General features: G+C 37.5%; 1 protein-coding gene across 2 annotated transcripts in view; it reads left to right on the top strand.

Moving 5' to 3' along the window:
• The window catches only part of PALS1 (protein associated with LIN7 1, MAGUK p55 family member), a 50,618-nt gene that overhangs the window by 16,490 nt on the left and 17,450 nt on the right, over positions 1–16,678 (top strand). Inside the window, exons 2-4 of one of the 2 annotated variants that reach the window (XM_090141178.1) lie at positions 3,229–3,670; positions 9,332–9,845; positions 14,481–14,689. In XM_090141178.1, the coding sequence (XP_089997304.1) occupies positions 9,479–9,845; positions 14,481–14,689 (576 nt within the window). In that variant the 5' untranslated portion in view covers positions 3,229–3,670; positions 9,332–9,478. The remainder of the gene's footprint in view (positions 1–3,228; positions 3,671–9,331; positions 9,846–14,480; positions 14,690–16,678) is intronic. The other variant, XM_031593691.2, reaches the window with a different exon arrangement.

Here is a 16,678-nt window from a genome sequence, read left to right as displayed (position 1 = left end):
AAGAAATACCTACACTAATGATTGTAGGCGTGGGAGGTTATTAGATATTTTTTCTAGAATGAAAAGCTCCTCATATTTATTTATTTATTTATATCAGTAGCTGTTGCTTGTATTTGGGAAGGGGGAGAGTAGATGAATTCACAGAATATGGCTGTGAGATGAGCTCTGTTGGAGTTGAGTCCCTGGTGTCAGTCTCTTGCTCCTGCCACTTGTATCAGTCTGGTCACATTTCAGGTTACTGTAAACTGTTTCAGCATGACACTGCAGCCAAAAAGTAACCAGAAAAATGAAATCATTTTGTACAAGCTTAGTGAATTAAGGCAACTTGCAGAGACATCTGAAAGCTATAGAGCTCAGGTGTTATTGGTTGTACAACCCAAAAGAGGAGAGGGTAAGGGAGCAGCAATTGAGAGAGGGTTTTGAGACTGTGCTCTTTGGCAGCAGTGAACTAGTTTAGCTTAATGGTCCAAGAAACCATACTGACAGGCTCTTTCATGGTTCTTGTCATAAACTATGCGATCTCTGTTTGGAAGGATCCAAAATTAGGGCACACTTGAAAGCCTAGTCAGCATTGTGCTGTGCTAGCAGTTGAAAGTTAAAGCTGTGCGCAAACATTTGTTATTTCCCCGAAGAAATTAAAATATACTGCAAATGTTAAATAACATGACTGGCAAAGTGTGACGAAACTACAAAACTTTGCAGCCTCTGAATATTTTTTCCTATATGCATAATTCTGATTTCTGTCATTGGTGCTCATATTTTTAGGAATGAGAAACATTACAGCAGATTTCATGGACACAAAGTCACAGAGCATAACCCCTCTATGCAAAGCGCGGTTGTGACAGTGCATTTCTTTGGGGATACGCTTGCCATGGCTACCCAAGGCATTTATTCTGTTTTAGCATGGGTTTTTTGTTTGTTTTTGGTAATAATGAAGGTTTCTGTCTTTTGTCTAGCAATACATTCCAGCATAATAGTAATATTGAAATAGTATCATAGACAAAACAGACATCTGCTGTGCGGCTGGTATGCCTTGGTTACATTGTCTTCCAGAAGAAGCAAGTGCAGATGATGGTAATTAGAGAAAACCTTGGGGGATGTGGAGGGGCATGGAGGATAGCAATCGTGAAGTGAAAATACTTGAGAAGAAAAACTTCTGAAATTTATGCAGCAAATTGTTTGGGGTTTGCTCAGCAGAGCTGTCACCATAATCTCGCACGAGTTTAGGAATGGAGAACTTGTGACATCAGAGACCTGAATATCTAAAATAGTTTGTAGAAGTATCCTATAAATAACTAGAGAAGAGCTCAAATGAAATCTGGTTTGTTCTGAGGGTGTGGTGAGCAGTTGACTGCTCAGTCTATAAAGTGCAAAGATTCTCAATCGTAGTTTTGTTTTATGCTTTTTATTTCAGAACTTTTAGAAGTTTTCAGAATTTTTATAAGTCTGAACTTATTTTTGTGGACAGAAAAAAAATTGTCAGAAGTTGTTTATTCCCACCTCCTGGTAACTAAGAATGATGTATTGGTGGAGTTAAGCAGGTTAAGGCATTAAGGATAGTAATTCAAAGGGGAAAAAAAAGATCACTTTCACCCATTCAAGTAATGTTGCAAATATTTACTATTTACTCTTTTACTATTTACTATTAATACTGTTTTAGGTAGTGAAGCATTAACAAGTGTTGACTATTAAAACTACTATGCTAAAAAGAAGAACTTGGGAATTGAGATCAGGACACAGGAGTCCAAACCAAAAAAGATACAATTTAAAGGGATGAGCTTGGGGGGGAATCTTATTAGATTTTTAAGATAGCAGATATATTTTTAATTCTACAGAGAATATAAGCTCAGTTTAAAACAAGGACTGGCATGTTTACCTTTAAAACAATGAAATCTGCAGTCTTAACTGTCTGTGAATAGGTGATAAAGAAATGGCTGTCATCTTATCGTGTTTCTGGCTGTCCTGTGAGATCTCTTAACAACCCTTGGAATTCTAGGAATTCCGTTACTCTTCATTTGTTATGCTTTAAGGTTTCTAAACATTTGGCATTAACTCTCAATTAAAGTAAATCTTTCTTCTTTCACTACTTACGAACTTTTCCTTGCAGCCTGTAGATATTTGTGTAGTCCACTGTCATCTTTATATCAAATGTTAATTGCAGAGTAGGGGTAGGTGGTGCAAAAGACTTGATTAGAACTGGGTATTTAGATGTGTATGCAGTCGGAGCCTATTGATCTAAGTTGCAGTGGGATGCTGGGGTAGTAAATCTATGTAGTGTTTTGGGGATCCTGTGGACATCAGAGCACTATAACCTTGGTTGTCTCCGGAGCTACTTTTTGAAACTGAACCTGTGTTCTTTTCTCACATTTTTAATTGATGTGGAGACTGCCCTCTGCTGTACTCTTTAGCTAACAGAGAGATTAGGCCTCGTAAGCACTAGGAGTTGCTGATAGTTGAATACTGTTTGATCGTCCATGTAAGAGCTTTATTATTGAAATGGGATAGCAAAATATAAACAAAGGTTAAGTAGTATGTTACTGAATTTTAAAATATCCTTTAAGATGACCTTGGCAGATATGTTTTCTATCTAGTCGTGAATTTTGGCAATAGGCTGCTTGAAGCCTTCTCTGACTTGTTCTTCCTGCCCCAAATGTGTCTGCATTCGCACCAACTGAAACTGTATTTCCCTTCTCATCTCTCATTAATTTGGTATAAAAAGGAGAAATTAAACAATGCTTGTGTGCAAATACTGGTGTATATTTAAGACAAAGGGAATGGTGACAAGTAAAATGTTTGTTAGTGTTATCAGTAACTGTTTTTTTTTATTTTGGTCAATTGTGAAAGCACTTCAGTTTTTTGTAATGGGGACCAAAGGATTTATATCCGGATGGAAAGTTCAGTTTGTTAGGACTAGAACATCTTGTGCAGAGGTTCTGCTTGTCCTGCTATTGCTTTTAATAGGCTAAAGGGGTCCACTATTGAGATATTAATGGAGGAAGATTGCTGCTAACAGAACGTGTGATGTTTCTTTCACGGAGATATTGACAAGAATTTTGTGTTGCCCCCCTTTATATGAGTTTTTATTTCTTTTCTAAAAATCAACCTGTTCAATTTCTTAAAATTTAAACCATGCTCATTCTAAGGGGGTTTGATTGCTTTAGACTTAACAGATTTAAAATATATTATTGAAATTAGTCTGTGGTGGTGCTCCTATGTCTTTCTTAACAGGCCCTCAGACACCTGAGTCACTGAGGCTGTGAGCTTTTCCTGAAAGTGCTGTTCTTCAGAGACCTTACTGGCAGCATTACTATTCCTTACTGAGATACACCCTCAGCGTGACTCACAAATGGTGCTTTTTCACCTCTGGGTTTGAGCAGTCACCTTGCTCGCTGACAAGATTGGAGGAGCAGCTGCCCCATCTCCAAACTGCAGGGTGAGAAGCTGAGCGCAGTGAGGAGCCCTGCGTGGCTCATGTATGATGTAAGTCCTGCAGCTCTTCGCAGGAGCGCGGTGGGAGCGGACAAAGCTCTTGCCATGGGAACGAGCAGTCCCGCTCCAGAGAATGGCAGCGGAATGCTGAGCTGGTGTAAATGAGGAGCTGCAGCTGCTGCCTGGGAAGCCCTGGCTCAGGAGGAGGCAGAGGGGAGCGTATGTTACCTCCCTGGACCAGGTGAGTGCCCAATTGCTCTTCGGGGCATTTGGCAGTGAAGAGGACTTCTCTGATAATGACAAATCCCATGTACGGTATCAGTGTGATACAATAACGTGCTTACAATTCCCCATGTTTGTATCTCAGACAACTTGTACATACTGTTTGTGAAGCTGGAATCTCTTCTCAGTGTCTGAAATTTCAATTTCACCATTTTTATTGCGTTTTAATATTGTAAGTTGATAGTCTTATTCCTCCTCCTGTACAAATGTAACATAGCAGTAACAATGAAAATTGCTTTCCTTTGAGAGTTTAGAGCTTTTAGCTGTTGATCCACATACCTTGCACATTGAAGTGAGCATGGAATGCTAAAACCTTTTGGCATGTCTGATAGCCCTTTGAAATACACGTGTTGAACTGAGTTACTGTGCTTGACAGGTTTTCTAATGAACCCTGTTCTGAAATGATTAGAAGGAAGAGCCAGCTGGAAACAAAGGAAACATTTTCTTTCAATACCAAGACTATACTACAGCATCTGATTAGAGAAAATGATGTAAAATGTTGTAGACTAAAACAAAAAAGCATACTAGAAATCAGTATTGATTGCATTGCAAAGTTACTGCAGGGTATTTTTTCTTTTACGGAATTTTGGAACTTAAGAAAAATGGTGTGAAGCTGTCATAGATTTTGCAACTTGTTTTTGGAAAACATTAGGCTTCTGAAGTGTGTACCAGGTATTACAGATGCTGCTGTTCTCCATGTGAAATCTGTGAAGTATTTTCTGCTATACATTCCAATTTCTCATCAATTAGTAATGAAATTTGTGCTTTGCAAACTGATTAGTGTTGTGCCTTCCTTTATGCAATTTGGTTTCAAGCTTCTTAAGCTTGGATCACTGTTGAGGAAACAAATGATGCTTGGGAGATGATGCAGTGAAAGCTGGGAATGTTTTTTCTACACTGAATTCCACTCATGAAATTACTGAAATTCTACTTTACTGTGATAGCTTGCAGTTTTGATGACTGAAGTGTTGCTTATTTAGAAGCCTGAGTAAAAACTCCCACTGCTAATTGAGCCACTAATGGCTCATGGTGGAGATGGCTGGCATAATTCTCTGCTTGTATTTTCTCAGCAATTCAGATTATCAGGAAGCATCTTGTATGTGATTTTAATCAATCTGTTTTGAATGACTTCAGCAGCCTACGATGCTTCTTCCAGTTGTTTCTAGTGAATGTGTTACTGTGCCATATCTGCTGTGTATGTGGCTCTCATCTGATAATAAAATCCTTTGCATTGTGCACCATGTTAATATGTATTTCTTACATTTATAATTACAGTTCCAATAGGGCTTTTGTGCTCCTTACTGTGCCAGAAGCAAATGTCTGGCTGGCAGTGACCGCTGAACTCCCATGCAGTCATTCAGGATTTGCAGTTTTAATGAATTTTGGAAAGGGAACTGTCAAGCCTAATCATATTTTTTCTAGAACTGAAAGAATTTTTAAACATCACCAAAGCATAATACAATCTCAGCCTCTAGATAGTGTCGTTTTTACTTTGGGGAAGTTGCTTAAGCAAAGCAGATTTAATTTTACCATATGGAATTTGGTTGCTAAAGCAATTAAGTTTGCTGTGCACACCAGCCAGAGTTCCCTAGGTGAAAGCTCCAGCCACCTTACAGCATTTCCCTTCTGTTTCTGTCCATGTCGGTCTTTGTTTTACTTTAGCATCTGCCTTGCACACCAAGGTGATTACTTGCCTATATGTTTATTCTTTAACAGGCTTTTTGGGTCTGTGCTTTGCTGAGTAATACATTCAGCATCCGTGGTGGTTAGAGGACTGATAGCAGCACTGTTAAGGACTCAGCATGAAGGGTGCTTGCTTATTTCATAAAATACAGCATTTCGAAGAATAGGTGTAGCTAGCAAGACAATAGCTAAATTTTTTCTTTAATTTCTCTGTTCTGAGCTTGCACTGGAAATAGTTTGTTTGCTTTTCATAATGACCTCGCAGTGAAGTTCTTCTGTAACGCTGAATGGTGTTGGGAGCTGGTAAAACACACTCTCACAATAGCTGTACTTCAGTTAGCAATTTGTACAAACCTTCTCTGTAGTGCAAAAACTCAATAGTAAATGTGGTCTGTGAAGAGAAAACATTGTCCAACTTAATGCATGAATTTGGCAGAAGACAGTCATAAATGAACTTTATTTGGAAACATCTGTTTATCACGTGGCAACATGGAGGTTCCCCTGCTAGATATGGGCAGTTCAAAGCTATGATTTACTTCTGTCAAACTTTTAGCAACCAATCTGTTCCACAGATACTTGTGTATGTCTAAGGATTGCACAGGTTGCTAATGCAAAGTCCTAAAGCAGAATTCTGTTAAGTGCAAATATTCTTCTGTGTATTTTACACATGACACTGGAAAATCAGTGTTGTTGAAACATCTGCAAATTCTCTCCCTTGTATAAGAACTAGTGGAATAAAAAACACTTTTTCTGATGTCCCAGATGATCCACAACTTGCAGAGAGGAGACTTGGTATACCAACATTCTTTTACTGATGTTATTCTAGGGCTTTTAAAATTTTGAAAGAAACCCTCAGAAAGAAAAGCCAAGTAAACTGTTCCTGTAGTCATTTATCATAAGACTTCTGATGTGATGCTTATTGGTTAGAATAATTCTTCCTGTTCCTGTTATCTGCTTCTGCTTAATTATTATTCTTAACCTCAGCTATAGTGTATCTTGATTTGAGGGCTGAGCTAATGCTTTACCAGTGTCATGTTGATGTTTGAATTCCATAGAGAGGAGCTTCAGAACTGATCTGAAAGTTGTTTTTTTTTTCCCTTTTGTGGCGATGAAAACAAATGAAATGCTCATTTCATTTGTTGCATTTGGAAGTAGCATTTTTCTATGAATCATTGCAGATAAGGCTTTGTGGTATCTGAGGTAGGCTTCAAAAGGCAGAAACAACAGCAGGCTCAGAATTGGAGGGGTTAGCCCATTATCACAAGTCCCTTTGATTAAGGGAACTTATTCTGACATTCCAGAATGGCAGCATCCTTGTGCTTTTACAGATTACTAATTAGATATGTTTGGAGGACTTGGGTTGGTATTTTGGCCTAGTTGAACTTAAGGTTGCCTGATAAATGAGATTTCAAATCTTCTCAGTTACCTGGGTGTGATTACTTTGCCTGTACTCTAATTCCTTGTTACAGAGATATGCAATTTTCTGGGATATAAAGATTATTTTCTACTTGAAGTGCTCCTGAAACTCTTACTTTTTGGTACCTGCTTCCCAAATACGGCTATTAGTGAGACTGGGTGACACCCTAATGTTTGTTTCTTTCTTAACTGGCTTAACTCAGCGGCTCATTTTCAGTCTCTAAGATCTGTTATTACAGGCCACTCTTATGTCTCACTCCTTCAAGAATTTGTACGCCTTTGACATCTTCATGGAAAATGAACATGGAAACGATATTACCGTTGTCTGCATATTGCTTATATTTACCTCAGATTATATTTTTTTCTCTGCTCTTCAGTGCTTATTGCTAAATGAAAGAGGTTTAAAAACTTCACAATCACAGAATGGCCAGGGTTGGAAGGGACCTCAAGGATCTGAATCTCCAACCCCCCTGCCACATGCAGGGCCACCAACCTCCCCATTTAATACTAGGCCAGTTAATACTAGACCAGGCTGCCCAGGGCCCCATCCAAGCTGGCCTTGAACACCTCCAGTGATGGGACATCCACAACCTCTCTGGGCAGCCTGTTCCAGTACCTCACCACTCTCTGTAAAGAATTTCCCCCTGACATCCAACCTAAATCTTCCCTCCCTTAACTTAAAACCATTTTCCTTTTCAACCATTTTCAACTTCTCATTCTGTATACAGATGCATAAGTTTTTGTTATTTCTCGATTCAACCTCAAAACATACTCTCTCTCAGGTAGCTAATGATTTTAGATTTGATGGAATGTTGTTCATTTGGCTATCTGGGTATCATTGTGTGAACTTCTTGTCTGCCTTTCCTGGATGTTCAGAAATCCCATTTTGGCCTGCTTCTGAATACTAACTTTGTGACTCCGTTTTTCAAAGGTTGTTCCTTTTAAATTGGGCAGTAAGAGAAGGTTTTACAGGCCCCAGCTGACTGTACAGCACTTGCAGCACTAGCCCCAGTGCTCTGCAGCTTTCAATGGGCTTTTCTTTGTTGCTTGATTTTTTTTCTTTATTCTGAATGAGAAAATGTTGAACATGAAAAACACTTTTGCATGTCAGTGCAGGGTACCTAAACATCATTAGAAGACTCAGAAAGATTTTTCATGGTTGGAAAAATGCTTCTATATGTACTCTTTAGATTTTTTTTAGAAAATCTTAGTAATAATCAGTTGTAGTAGCTGGGCGAGAAACAAATGAGGAAAACTGCTTTGCTGTTGCTGTATGTAGCTGCATACCATTAATGAAAATGAAAAGCTGCACATACTTAGAATTGCAAGCTGGCAGTGATTTGTGTAGGAGTGTCTGTTGCTGCTTCTCCAAAGCTGTGCTAATGATATTTAATTTTCAACTTAATTACAACAGAAGGAGCCTTCCCTTCCTCCTCCAAATGCAAGCATTTGGTATAGGAAAGGATTTCTTTTTGTCTTGGTCCTTCCAGTGTTTTTGTGTAATGCAACTTCTGGGAATTTTGTAGTATTTCCTTTCACCTGGTAAATGATAATGCACACACAAAAAAAAGCTTGAAAAATCAAATGTAATTGTAACTTTTTGCAACTATTTATTAATTTTATTACCTTTTAATTGGACATACTGAGAATAATATTTCTGTTGTTTTGTGATACTGAGAGTAGGAAGAAAAAGTGTAAGGCACAGGTATGTGTGATATTTAAGAGCTGTGTGGTTGCATTTTTTCAAACACTGGAGTTCTTCAGCTTGAATCAGCAGAAACGAAACTGTACCAGGGTGGTAAGGCTGGACTTGGAATGTAGTGGAATGCCACTATGTGCCTGTGGAAATCAGTTATTGTACACTGCCAAATAAATACGTGTGCGTGCACAGGTGAAGATTTCTGCTCTTGTATTTAATACGTATTTCCTGCTTTAGTGTGTATCTATAGAAAGCATTAAGAGTAGCTACTAACATAACTCATGCTAAGACTTTATCACTGCTTGGAATTGTATAAGTGCAGTTCCAATCTGCTTTAGATAGTATCTTTTGGAAGAACTCTATGCTAGACCTGTCTTCTCTGAAACCTGGGAGGTGGTGTTTACATGGGAAATGCTTCAGTTTGTGAGCAATAAATGCAAGTATTTTTACATGTTTATAAATCCTCTTGTGAGCATTTTGTTTATAACAAATTATTTGTATTTAGTGCTTATACTTCCATAGTTCATTGGAATTTTTAAGAGTGAAGGATGCATTAGTGGGAATTTTTAGAAGACTGCTAATTTGCAGTTGTGTATTTTAAGTGCAGAATAATCCAGTTCTTTGATGTGGAATTGTACAAAATTTTAGCATGAGTTTCAACTACTAATTCTCCAATGCCAATTCTAAAACAGATGAATCAGATCTGTGAGGGATGTGGAGAGAAAGTTTGTGTTCTCATGCTTGGAGCGCTAAAGAATTGTCTTAGGTTATTTTGTTATTAATGCAGCTATTTACTAACTTTTTTTGAATGTCTTTCATTAGATTTTCATCGTGGATGCTTCTTCAGCTGCCTTGTGATGGAAGGGATATATTTTTGAAGTTATAATGGATTTTACACAGCAGCATAACGAAAACTGGCCTAATAGCAGCATTTCTATTTGAAGAGAATAGGCCTAATTGCACATAACCATGACAACTTCTCATATGAACGGACACATCACAGAAGATTCTGATAGTGAAGCAAAAAATGTGGATCTTGCATCTCCTGAGGAACCTCAGAAGCACCGAGAAATGGCTGTCGATTGCCCTGGAGATTTGGGCTCCAGGATGATGCCCATGCGGCGGAGCGCTCAGCTGGAGCGAATCCGGCAGCAGCAGGAGGACATAAGGCGCAGAAGAGAGGAAGAGGGAAAGAAACAGGAATTGGACCTTACTGCTTCCATGAGGCTTAAGAAATTAGCACAGATTCCTCCAAAAACTGGAATAGACAATCCAATATTTGACACAGAAGAAGGGATTGTTTTGGAGAGTCCTCATTATACTGTGAAGACACTAGGTAGGTGTTGATGGAAGTTATGAACAGGTTAATGGAAAAAAAAAAAAATTATTTGAATATTAATGTTCTTCTTTGTCACTGAAAATGTGATTTAGATAATTCTTCCTACTGTAAGTCTCAAGACTTCTGGTCCTTTGGGTTTGTGATTTTCTTCATTTAGCCAAGCTTAAGTATGTGCCTCAGCAGGAGCTTCCCAAAACTAATCCTTCTGGGGGACACTTAAACAAATTGTAGAGTACCGTTGGGTTCGTTGGATGTCTCCTTCTCTGCAGGGTGGGAAAATCATGTATCTGCTTCCAGATTTTATTAAGTTTGATGAAACACGTATCAGAGTAAGTGATGTCATATAAAATAAAATGCTAAAAAAGATGCTAGGGCTTTTAATATTTTGTAGCGAACCATGTCTGTTTTTTCTTATTCTGGTTGTCTTGTTTTCAGTTGTCATCTGACGTTATTTGCATTTTTCCTTACAGTGTTGGCCTTGACAATGAAGGGCTGCCTGCTTTGACTGTTAATCTAAAGATTTTGATATAAATATTTCTAAAGCTAGTAATTTTTGTAGAAATGCACTCTGAAATCCTTCACTTCATAGCTTTTGTTGCTTGAACTGCGCTTCTGTAGGAAATACTTCTAACCTTTCTTCTGCAAACACAAGCATCTAGTCATCTAAGATGAGATGTTGTCACTGGAGTGAAAATAAGGCATTGCAAACATCCCAACTTCTGGGAGTTTTGACTTCTAAATCCATACCTGTTTTAAGATCCTTACTGCTTTAAATGATATTTTTATTTTTAAATAGACGTCTAAAGCCACACACAGCAGAAATATTCACTAGTTTGTTGAGTGTGCATCATCTGTTCTTTGAGCTAGAAAGGCTGGGACCTTTTGAAGATGCAGTAATGTAATTAGACTAATTTATGATATATCTCTATGTGGCAAAATGAGGGGAAATGGCTTTAAACTGGAAGAGGGTAGATTTAGATTAGATATTAGGAAGTAATTCTTTACTGTGAAGGTGGTGAGACGCTGGAGCAGGTTGCCCAGTGAGGTTGTGGATGCCCCCCCTGGAAGTATTGAAGTCCAGGCCGGATGGGGCTTTGAGCAACCTGTTCTGGAGGAGGTGTCCTTGCCTATAGCAGGGGGTTGGAACTAGATGATCTTAAAGGTCCCTTCCAACCAAAACCACTCTGATTCTATGCACCAGGGAGTTCAATTAGGGCTTTTCAGTCGAGTGGAAACTTGATGTAATACTGACAGTCATGTTTGAAAGGGAAATAAAGGTAGTATAGTAACAATTTGGATCAAGCAGACTGAGATTTAGGAGGTGAAGGTTTATTATTGTTTCACACTCCTGAAAGTGGGTGTTGGATTGCAATCAGCCGTCGCATTGAATTGCTGAACGCTTTAAGGAAGAAAATGTAACTGAAGTGCTATAATCTTGTAACCTATGTAGCCCATAAAAAATCTGTTTCTGCCACAAGTGCAGTAAAACTGAGTCAGAATTTTAAATTTTACAAAGCACTTTTCCAGGTAACTTGGCCTCTTCTAATTTTTTTCCTCTACTCTCAAGCACGCCCTTTTTTTCCAGATTCTGAATTAATTGTTATGAGATCTGACACTTCTGCTGAATTTGAATGAAGCTGCTTGTTCCTGACTCTCACCAAGGGCTGGTGAAGTTGTCTTATGAATGCGTATATATATAAAATACAGAATATCATGAAAAGGGCTGGAGTCCATTTTATTTAGTACTTCTGCTTTTTTAATGTTTTGGAGAGGCTGGAATTTCTAAAGTTAACGTGTTCAACTTCTTTATCTCTAAAAAACTTGCTGGCCCATGACTTAGTAAAAAAAAAAAAAAGAAAAAAAAGAAAAAAACCAAACCAAACTTAGTGCATGTGAAATGTTTTTTATTTAGTTTGAATTTCTGAAGCATGCTGCTTCTGACTACTGAATTTTCACTTTGATGCATTTCCAAGCTTTGTTAACAGAACTCTTAACCAGTGCTAGTGAATTACAAAGTTGTTAAACTACTGTTATCATTGCATTTTAATAAATGGATTTCAGCTTTGCTTTATTTGTAAAGCCATGGAATTGCTGCTAAAACATAGGGCTATGAGTACGTATTGTCTATATATTTAGTTTTGAAAATAGCATTCCATACATGCTAATACCTCATTTGGTATTTCCTTGCCAAGTCTTCGATCTTTTCATCTTAACAATTAAAAAATCAAGCGGATTGGATTTAGTTTATAAAGATAAAATAGCACACTTAATTAAACCGGTTTTAAAGGGCATGTTTATTATCAAAACAGGACATGATTTAGACAGCTGACAGGGTGGAAATACCTTTCTGAGCACATAGAACATGTTCCTTACTGAAGTGTTTAACAAGCTCATTCATAGCTGTGTATTTCTCTTAAATGCAGAAAATATTTTTTACGCTGCAACTTATTCTCCTAATTAAATAAGTAGCTGACATTTCATGTAAGAAACCTTTCGTAGCTACAGCAAAAACTGTTTTGTTTTCTTTTTTGTTGAGAAAAGCTGCCACTTTCTTTTTACTTGGGTAAAATTTACTTACAAAATATAAAACACTTTGTTTTCTAGAAGTTAATTTATACTTATAAATAGTTTTGCATAAATGGTAATTTTCTTAGCGCTGCCATTCAAGTAGCATATGAGGCATTAGAGAGCTAGCGGTAGTATATGGAGTACTCTAAGGAGATCTAAAAGAACCTAAGAATTAAGATATTGGTGGTAATATACAATAAAGCCAATTACGTGCTCTTAAATTTGCTGCTTGTAACTTTTTGTTGAGAATGATCCAACATGTTAAGCAGTGACTGTGGGTCCTCCCCTGCAGTTGCGTATTTTTTGCTGGCAGTCCTTTTGATTGCTACATGTATCACGCAGTGCTGTGTCACATTCCAGCCATTTCTTGGTCTAATGGGAAAAGACTGCAATGCTTCTTGAAAAACAGGAGTTGAAATTAATAAAACAGTTGATGGCTAATTGATCTGCGCTATAAAATGGACTTTTTCTTCCACAGAACCTTGACTTTTTCTGTGAGTAAATGTGCAAGATGTTAGTTGTTTACTGAACTGTTTTCTTCTATACAACCCTTTAAATAGGGAATGTCTAGAGATAGAATCTTGCTACCTGGCATTTATGAACAAGAACAAAAAAAGCCTTCAGAAATGTAATCGGTGACTCAGAATTCATAAACAGGGACCTGGAATGGCTAGCTTTTATGCCTTTGGAGCTTTTGCTATTCCTGGGAGAAGTGTGATATGATATTGATCTTCCACATCCAGAACAGATGAAGACTGAGTGTACAGAGAGATTAGTTGGTGAGGAGAGTATTTGGTAGATTTGTAAGGAAGGGCAAAATAGAAGGAACTAGGAAAGTGCTGAAGAGATTATGTGTGGGGGCATCTTCTTATTGTACTGTAGAATAGATGTCTATCAGTCTGTATCTGTTTCTGTCTTATATGGAATATACATTAGAAAGTATTTGTGCATGTACTTGAAGTCTCAGGTATATCTCTGGGCTAGAGAATTCAGAAATAAATGAATAAAACCATTAGTGCTTAAGGAGTATTATAAAGAAGTTGAGTTCTCTAATGCCTCGTTTATTTGAATCTAGTAACAACAGAGTTTTCAGTTGATGTTTAACTGAACAGGCACTAATAGAAACCTGAGCATCTGACTGTTTTCCACATATTTTTATTTTTTTAATACTCGAAACCAGTTCTCTTAAGTGTCAGGAGAAAAGGTTGCTGAGACTATTTGCATACTCACCTAGGCAATTAATCTGCCAGTTTACCAAATTATCATATTTAGCAAATATTCTTGCTTCCTAGGTGTTAACTTTCATCCCAAACAGCATTTCCCTGTTCAATGGACAGTAGATTTTGTACACATTTCCCCAGTAAGATGCTGGCCTTAATTACTGTTTTGAGCTGTACTGTTTCCCTTGTGGAATATCCTGCCCTGCCTCTATCTGAACTTTGACTGCATCTTCTTACTGCTCTTTATTTCCTCGGTGGTTATAGGAAGGTGGGTAGGATGTTTTTTACGTGACTATGGAATGCTTTTAGGATGTGTTCTTTTTAATTGTCCTGGGATTATTTCTTTCCTTTTTATTATGAAAGTGTACTTTACTTATCAATCACTCATTCTGTAAGCAAGCAATATGTTATATATACACATGGAGTATTTAAATAAAGTGAATCTAAATAATTTATTATACAGGGAATCAAAACTAGTTTAGCAAAGCAGTTGATTTTGTATTGCAAAATAGTTCTTCTTTAACGTTTAGTTATACACGAGCTGTAGTTATTGAATCTTTTATGTACCAGTAGTTTCCTTCAGAGAAGTGCTGCTCCTATTATTTGAAATTCAGTTTTGAACCATTCATCAGCTTGTTTCTTTTTCTTATACTGGCTTGTGGTCCTTGTTTTGTTTCTAATATGTTCTGTTGATAACCATGAGAGAATAATAGCTAAGTAATACATTTACATACATTACTGCTGATTTAAAAACTGAATGGCAAAATTTTTTTGTAAAACTCTGAACACAAACATTACAACATTATCAGTCTTTAACTTGTGTCTTGGTTTTATTTCCTACCAGAAGTGGAAGAACTATTAACTTCCCTAAAACATATCCAGCATGTTTTGGTAGACCCTCAGAGCCAAGAGGATATCTCTCTCATCTTACAGCTTGTTCAAAATACTGATTTTCAGAATGCATTTAAGATACACAACGCTGTTACAGTGTACATGAACAAAGCCAGCCCTCCATATCCTCTCATCTCCAATGCACAAGAACTAGCACAAGAGGTATGTACAGTATGCATCTCATTGATATGTATACAAAGCATGTAATCATAGCTGTTGTTGAAATGTGTATTTGGCAAACTTGTCTGAGTTACTGCATGTTAAATACAAAATGAATTCCAGTAGTCACTGATTGCTGTATCCAGTTTTTCCACATTTCCAGGAAAGCAGTAACTGGAAGAATATTTTAGAGATAAGAATGCCCTTTTTGATGAGAGTAGTTGTGTGGTAGAATTAAAAATGTAAAAGAATTAAACAGAAAAGGGAGCAGTTAGGGAAAACTTTTCACATTCACTATTCTTTAGTCCAAGGATTAGGAATTGCATTGCAGTTATCTGTTATTGTGAGTTTCCTCCAAGTTGTGCCCTGGTTCTTAAATTTGGAGGCATCTCTGAAAATACAACTGTACTGGAAACAAACATTTTGCTGTAAAGTGAGCAGCAGGTGCCTTAATAGTTTATTTTTTCAATTACTACTGTGGTTGTCAGATTACATTTAATTTTTTTCTGACATGACAGCTCTCTTATAAGGCCAAGCACGTCTTCTAGAAATGATTAAATTGTGCTTTTAGAAATCTACTTCAGTAAGATTAAAAACTTTCTTATTTTGAGTGAGATCTTAAGTGTTTGAAATACTATTACAATTTTAGGTAAGTTAATTGTTTTCTTTGAGTCTTACTCATTTGAATATAGATGAACAATGCGTGTGTATAGGAGCATTACAGGCAGTAGAAGTAATTCACGGGAAATGCATCAGATACAAAGTTGCAGATAACAGAAGGAATATCAGCACAAGTGCAACAGGTTACATTCTGCAAAGCCAGCTCCCCAGGCAGGATAAGTGCACCTGCTCAGACCTGGCTCGGGTGCACTGGCGCATTGCTCACAGATGCATCACTTCCATTTCAGTATAGCAGCAGGATGATTTTCATAGCGTCTGGTTTTGTTGATCTTGCAAGTCAAAGAAAACAATGTTGCAGCCTTAGTTCTTTTGCAGAATAAATTACTGACTTTTGAGAGATGTCACTAAAACATTCTCCAAAGGCAGTTTGCTGATTAATCTGCTGCTCAGGATTTTTCTGTTTATGCTCGTCAGAAAGATTGCACCAGAACAAAGTGGGAGTATCTTTCCTGTGAGCTTGCCTATAGTTTATCAGTCTGCCTCTAGGCTGCTCCAGTATGCTTGTTAGGCTTCGTCCCAATTTGGAGGGACCTTTCAAGTTAACTTCTATTTGTAAGCCACTTCCTCGTACACACATGCTGCCCGTAGACCTAGTTTGCTTTTTCACTCAGATGCAAGTCAGAGTTTTTAAATCTCTATTTATATATAGAATATCTGAGGTTAATATCATAAGAAATGTGATTGGTTTCCCCCCACCCCTCCCCGTCATGGATATGGTATTTTTTTATTTGGTGCATAATGGAAGTTTCCAGGAGGAATGTATGCCTTCCAACTCTAAATTACCCTGCAAGACAGAATCTTCTGTTGACATCTGTAGTGGAATAGCAGAGCTTTATCAGTGTAGGGAAAACTACAAGTTGGTTCTCAAATGTTCATATTCCTCCCTGCTGTCTTCCCTAACTCCCACATTCTCAGCACATTCCTGTTATTTTCAGGTAGTTTCATAAATCCTAAGATCAGAAGACAGTGCAAAGCCAGTTCTGTGTCTTAACAGTAGTGCATAAAGGCATTTAAGGATTAAATATTTTGTTTATCTGATAGAATTTTGTCATCACCTGGAAGAATATTACATAGAAGATGATGTATTCCTGCTCTCATTTTGATGCTTCATCCCGTCTGTGTCTTGTTGCAGCCTTGAAATTCCTGAAGGGAAATATATTGCATACATCTGTGTTCATTTTCAGATGTAATCTAGATTCAACTTCTGATTTATTTAAGCAAATTATATTTTGCAATATGTTAAACAACATCCTGAAATAATTAAGCTGGAAATTCAGGTCAGATATTTCTGTGACCAACAGAAGTGTTGTA

This window comes from Phasianus colchicus, chromosome 5 (genome assembly GCF_987193195.1).
Source record: "Phasianus colchicus chromosome 5, bPhaCol1.hap1.1, whole genome shotgun sequence".
NCBI lineage: Eukaryota > Metazoa > Chordata > Aves > Galliformes > Phasianidae > Phasianus > Phasianus colchicus.
Note: the sequence above shows the minus strand (reverse complement) of the source record. Positions and strands in the feature narration are given on the sequence as shown.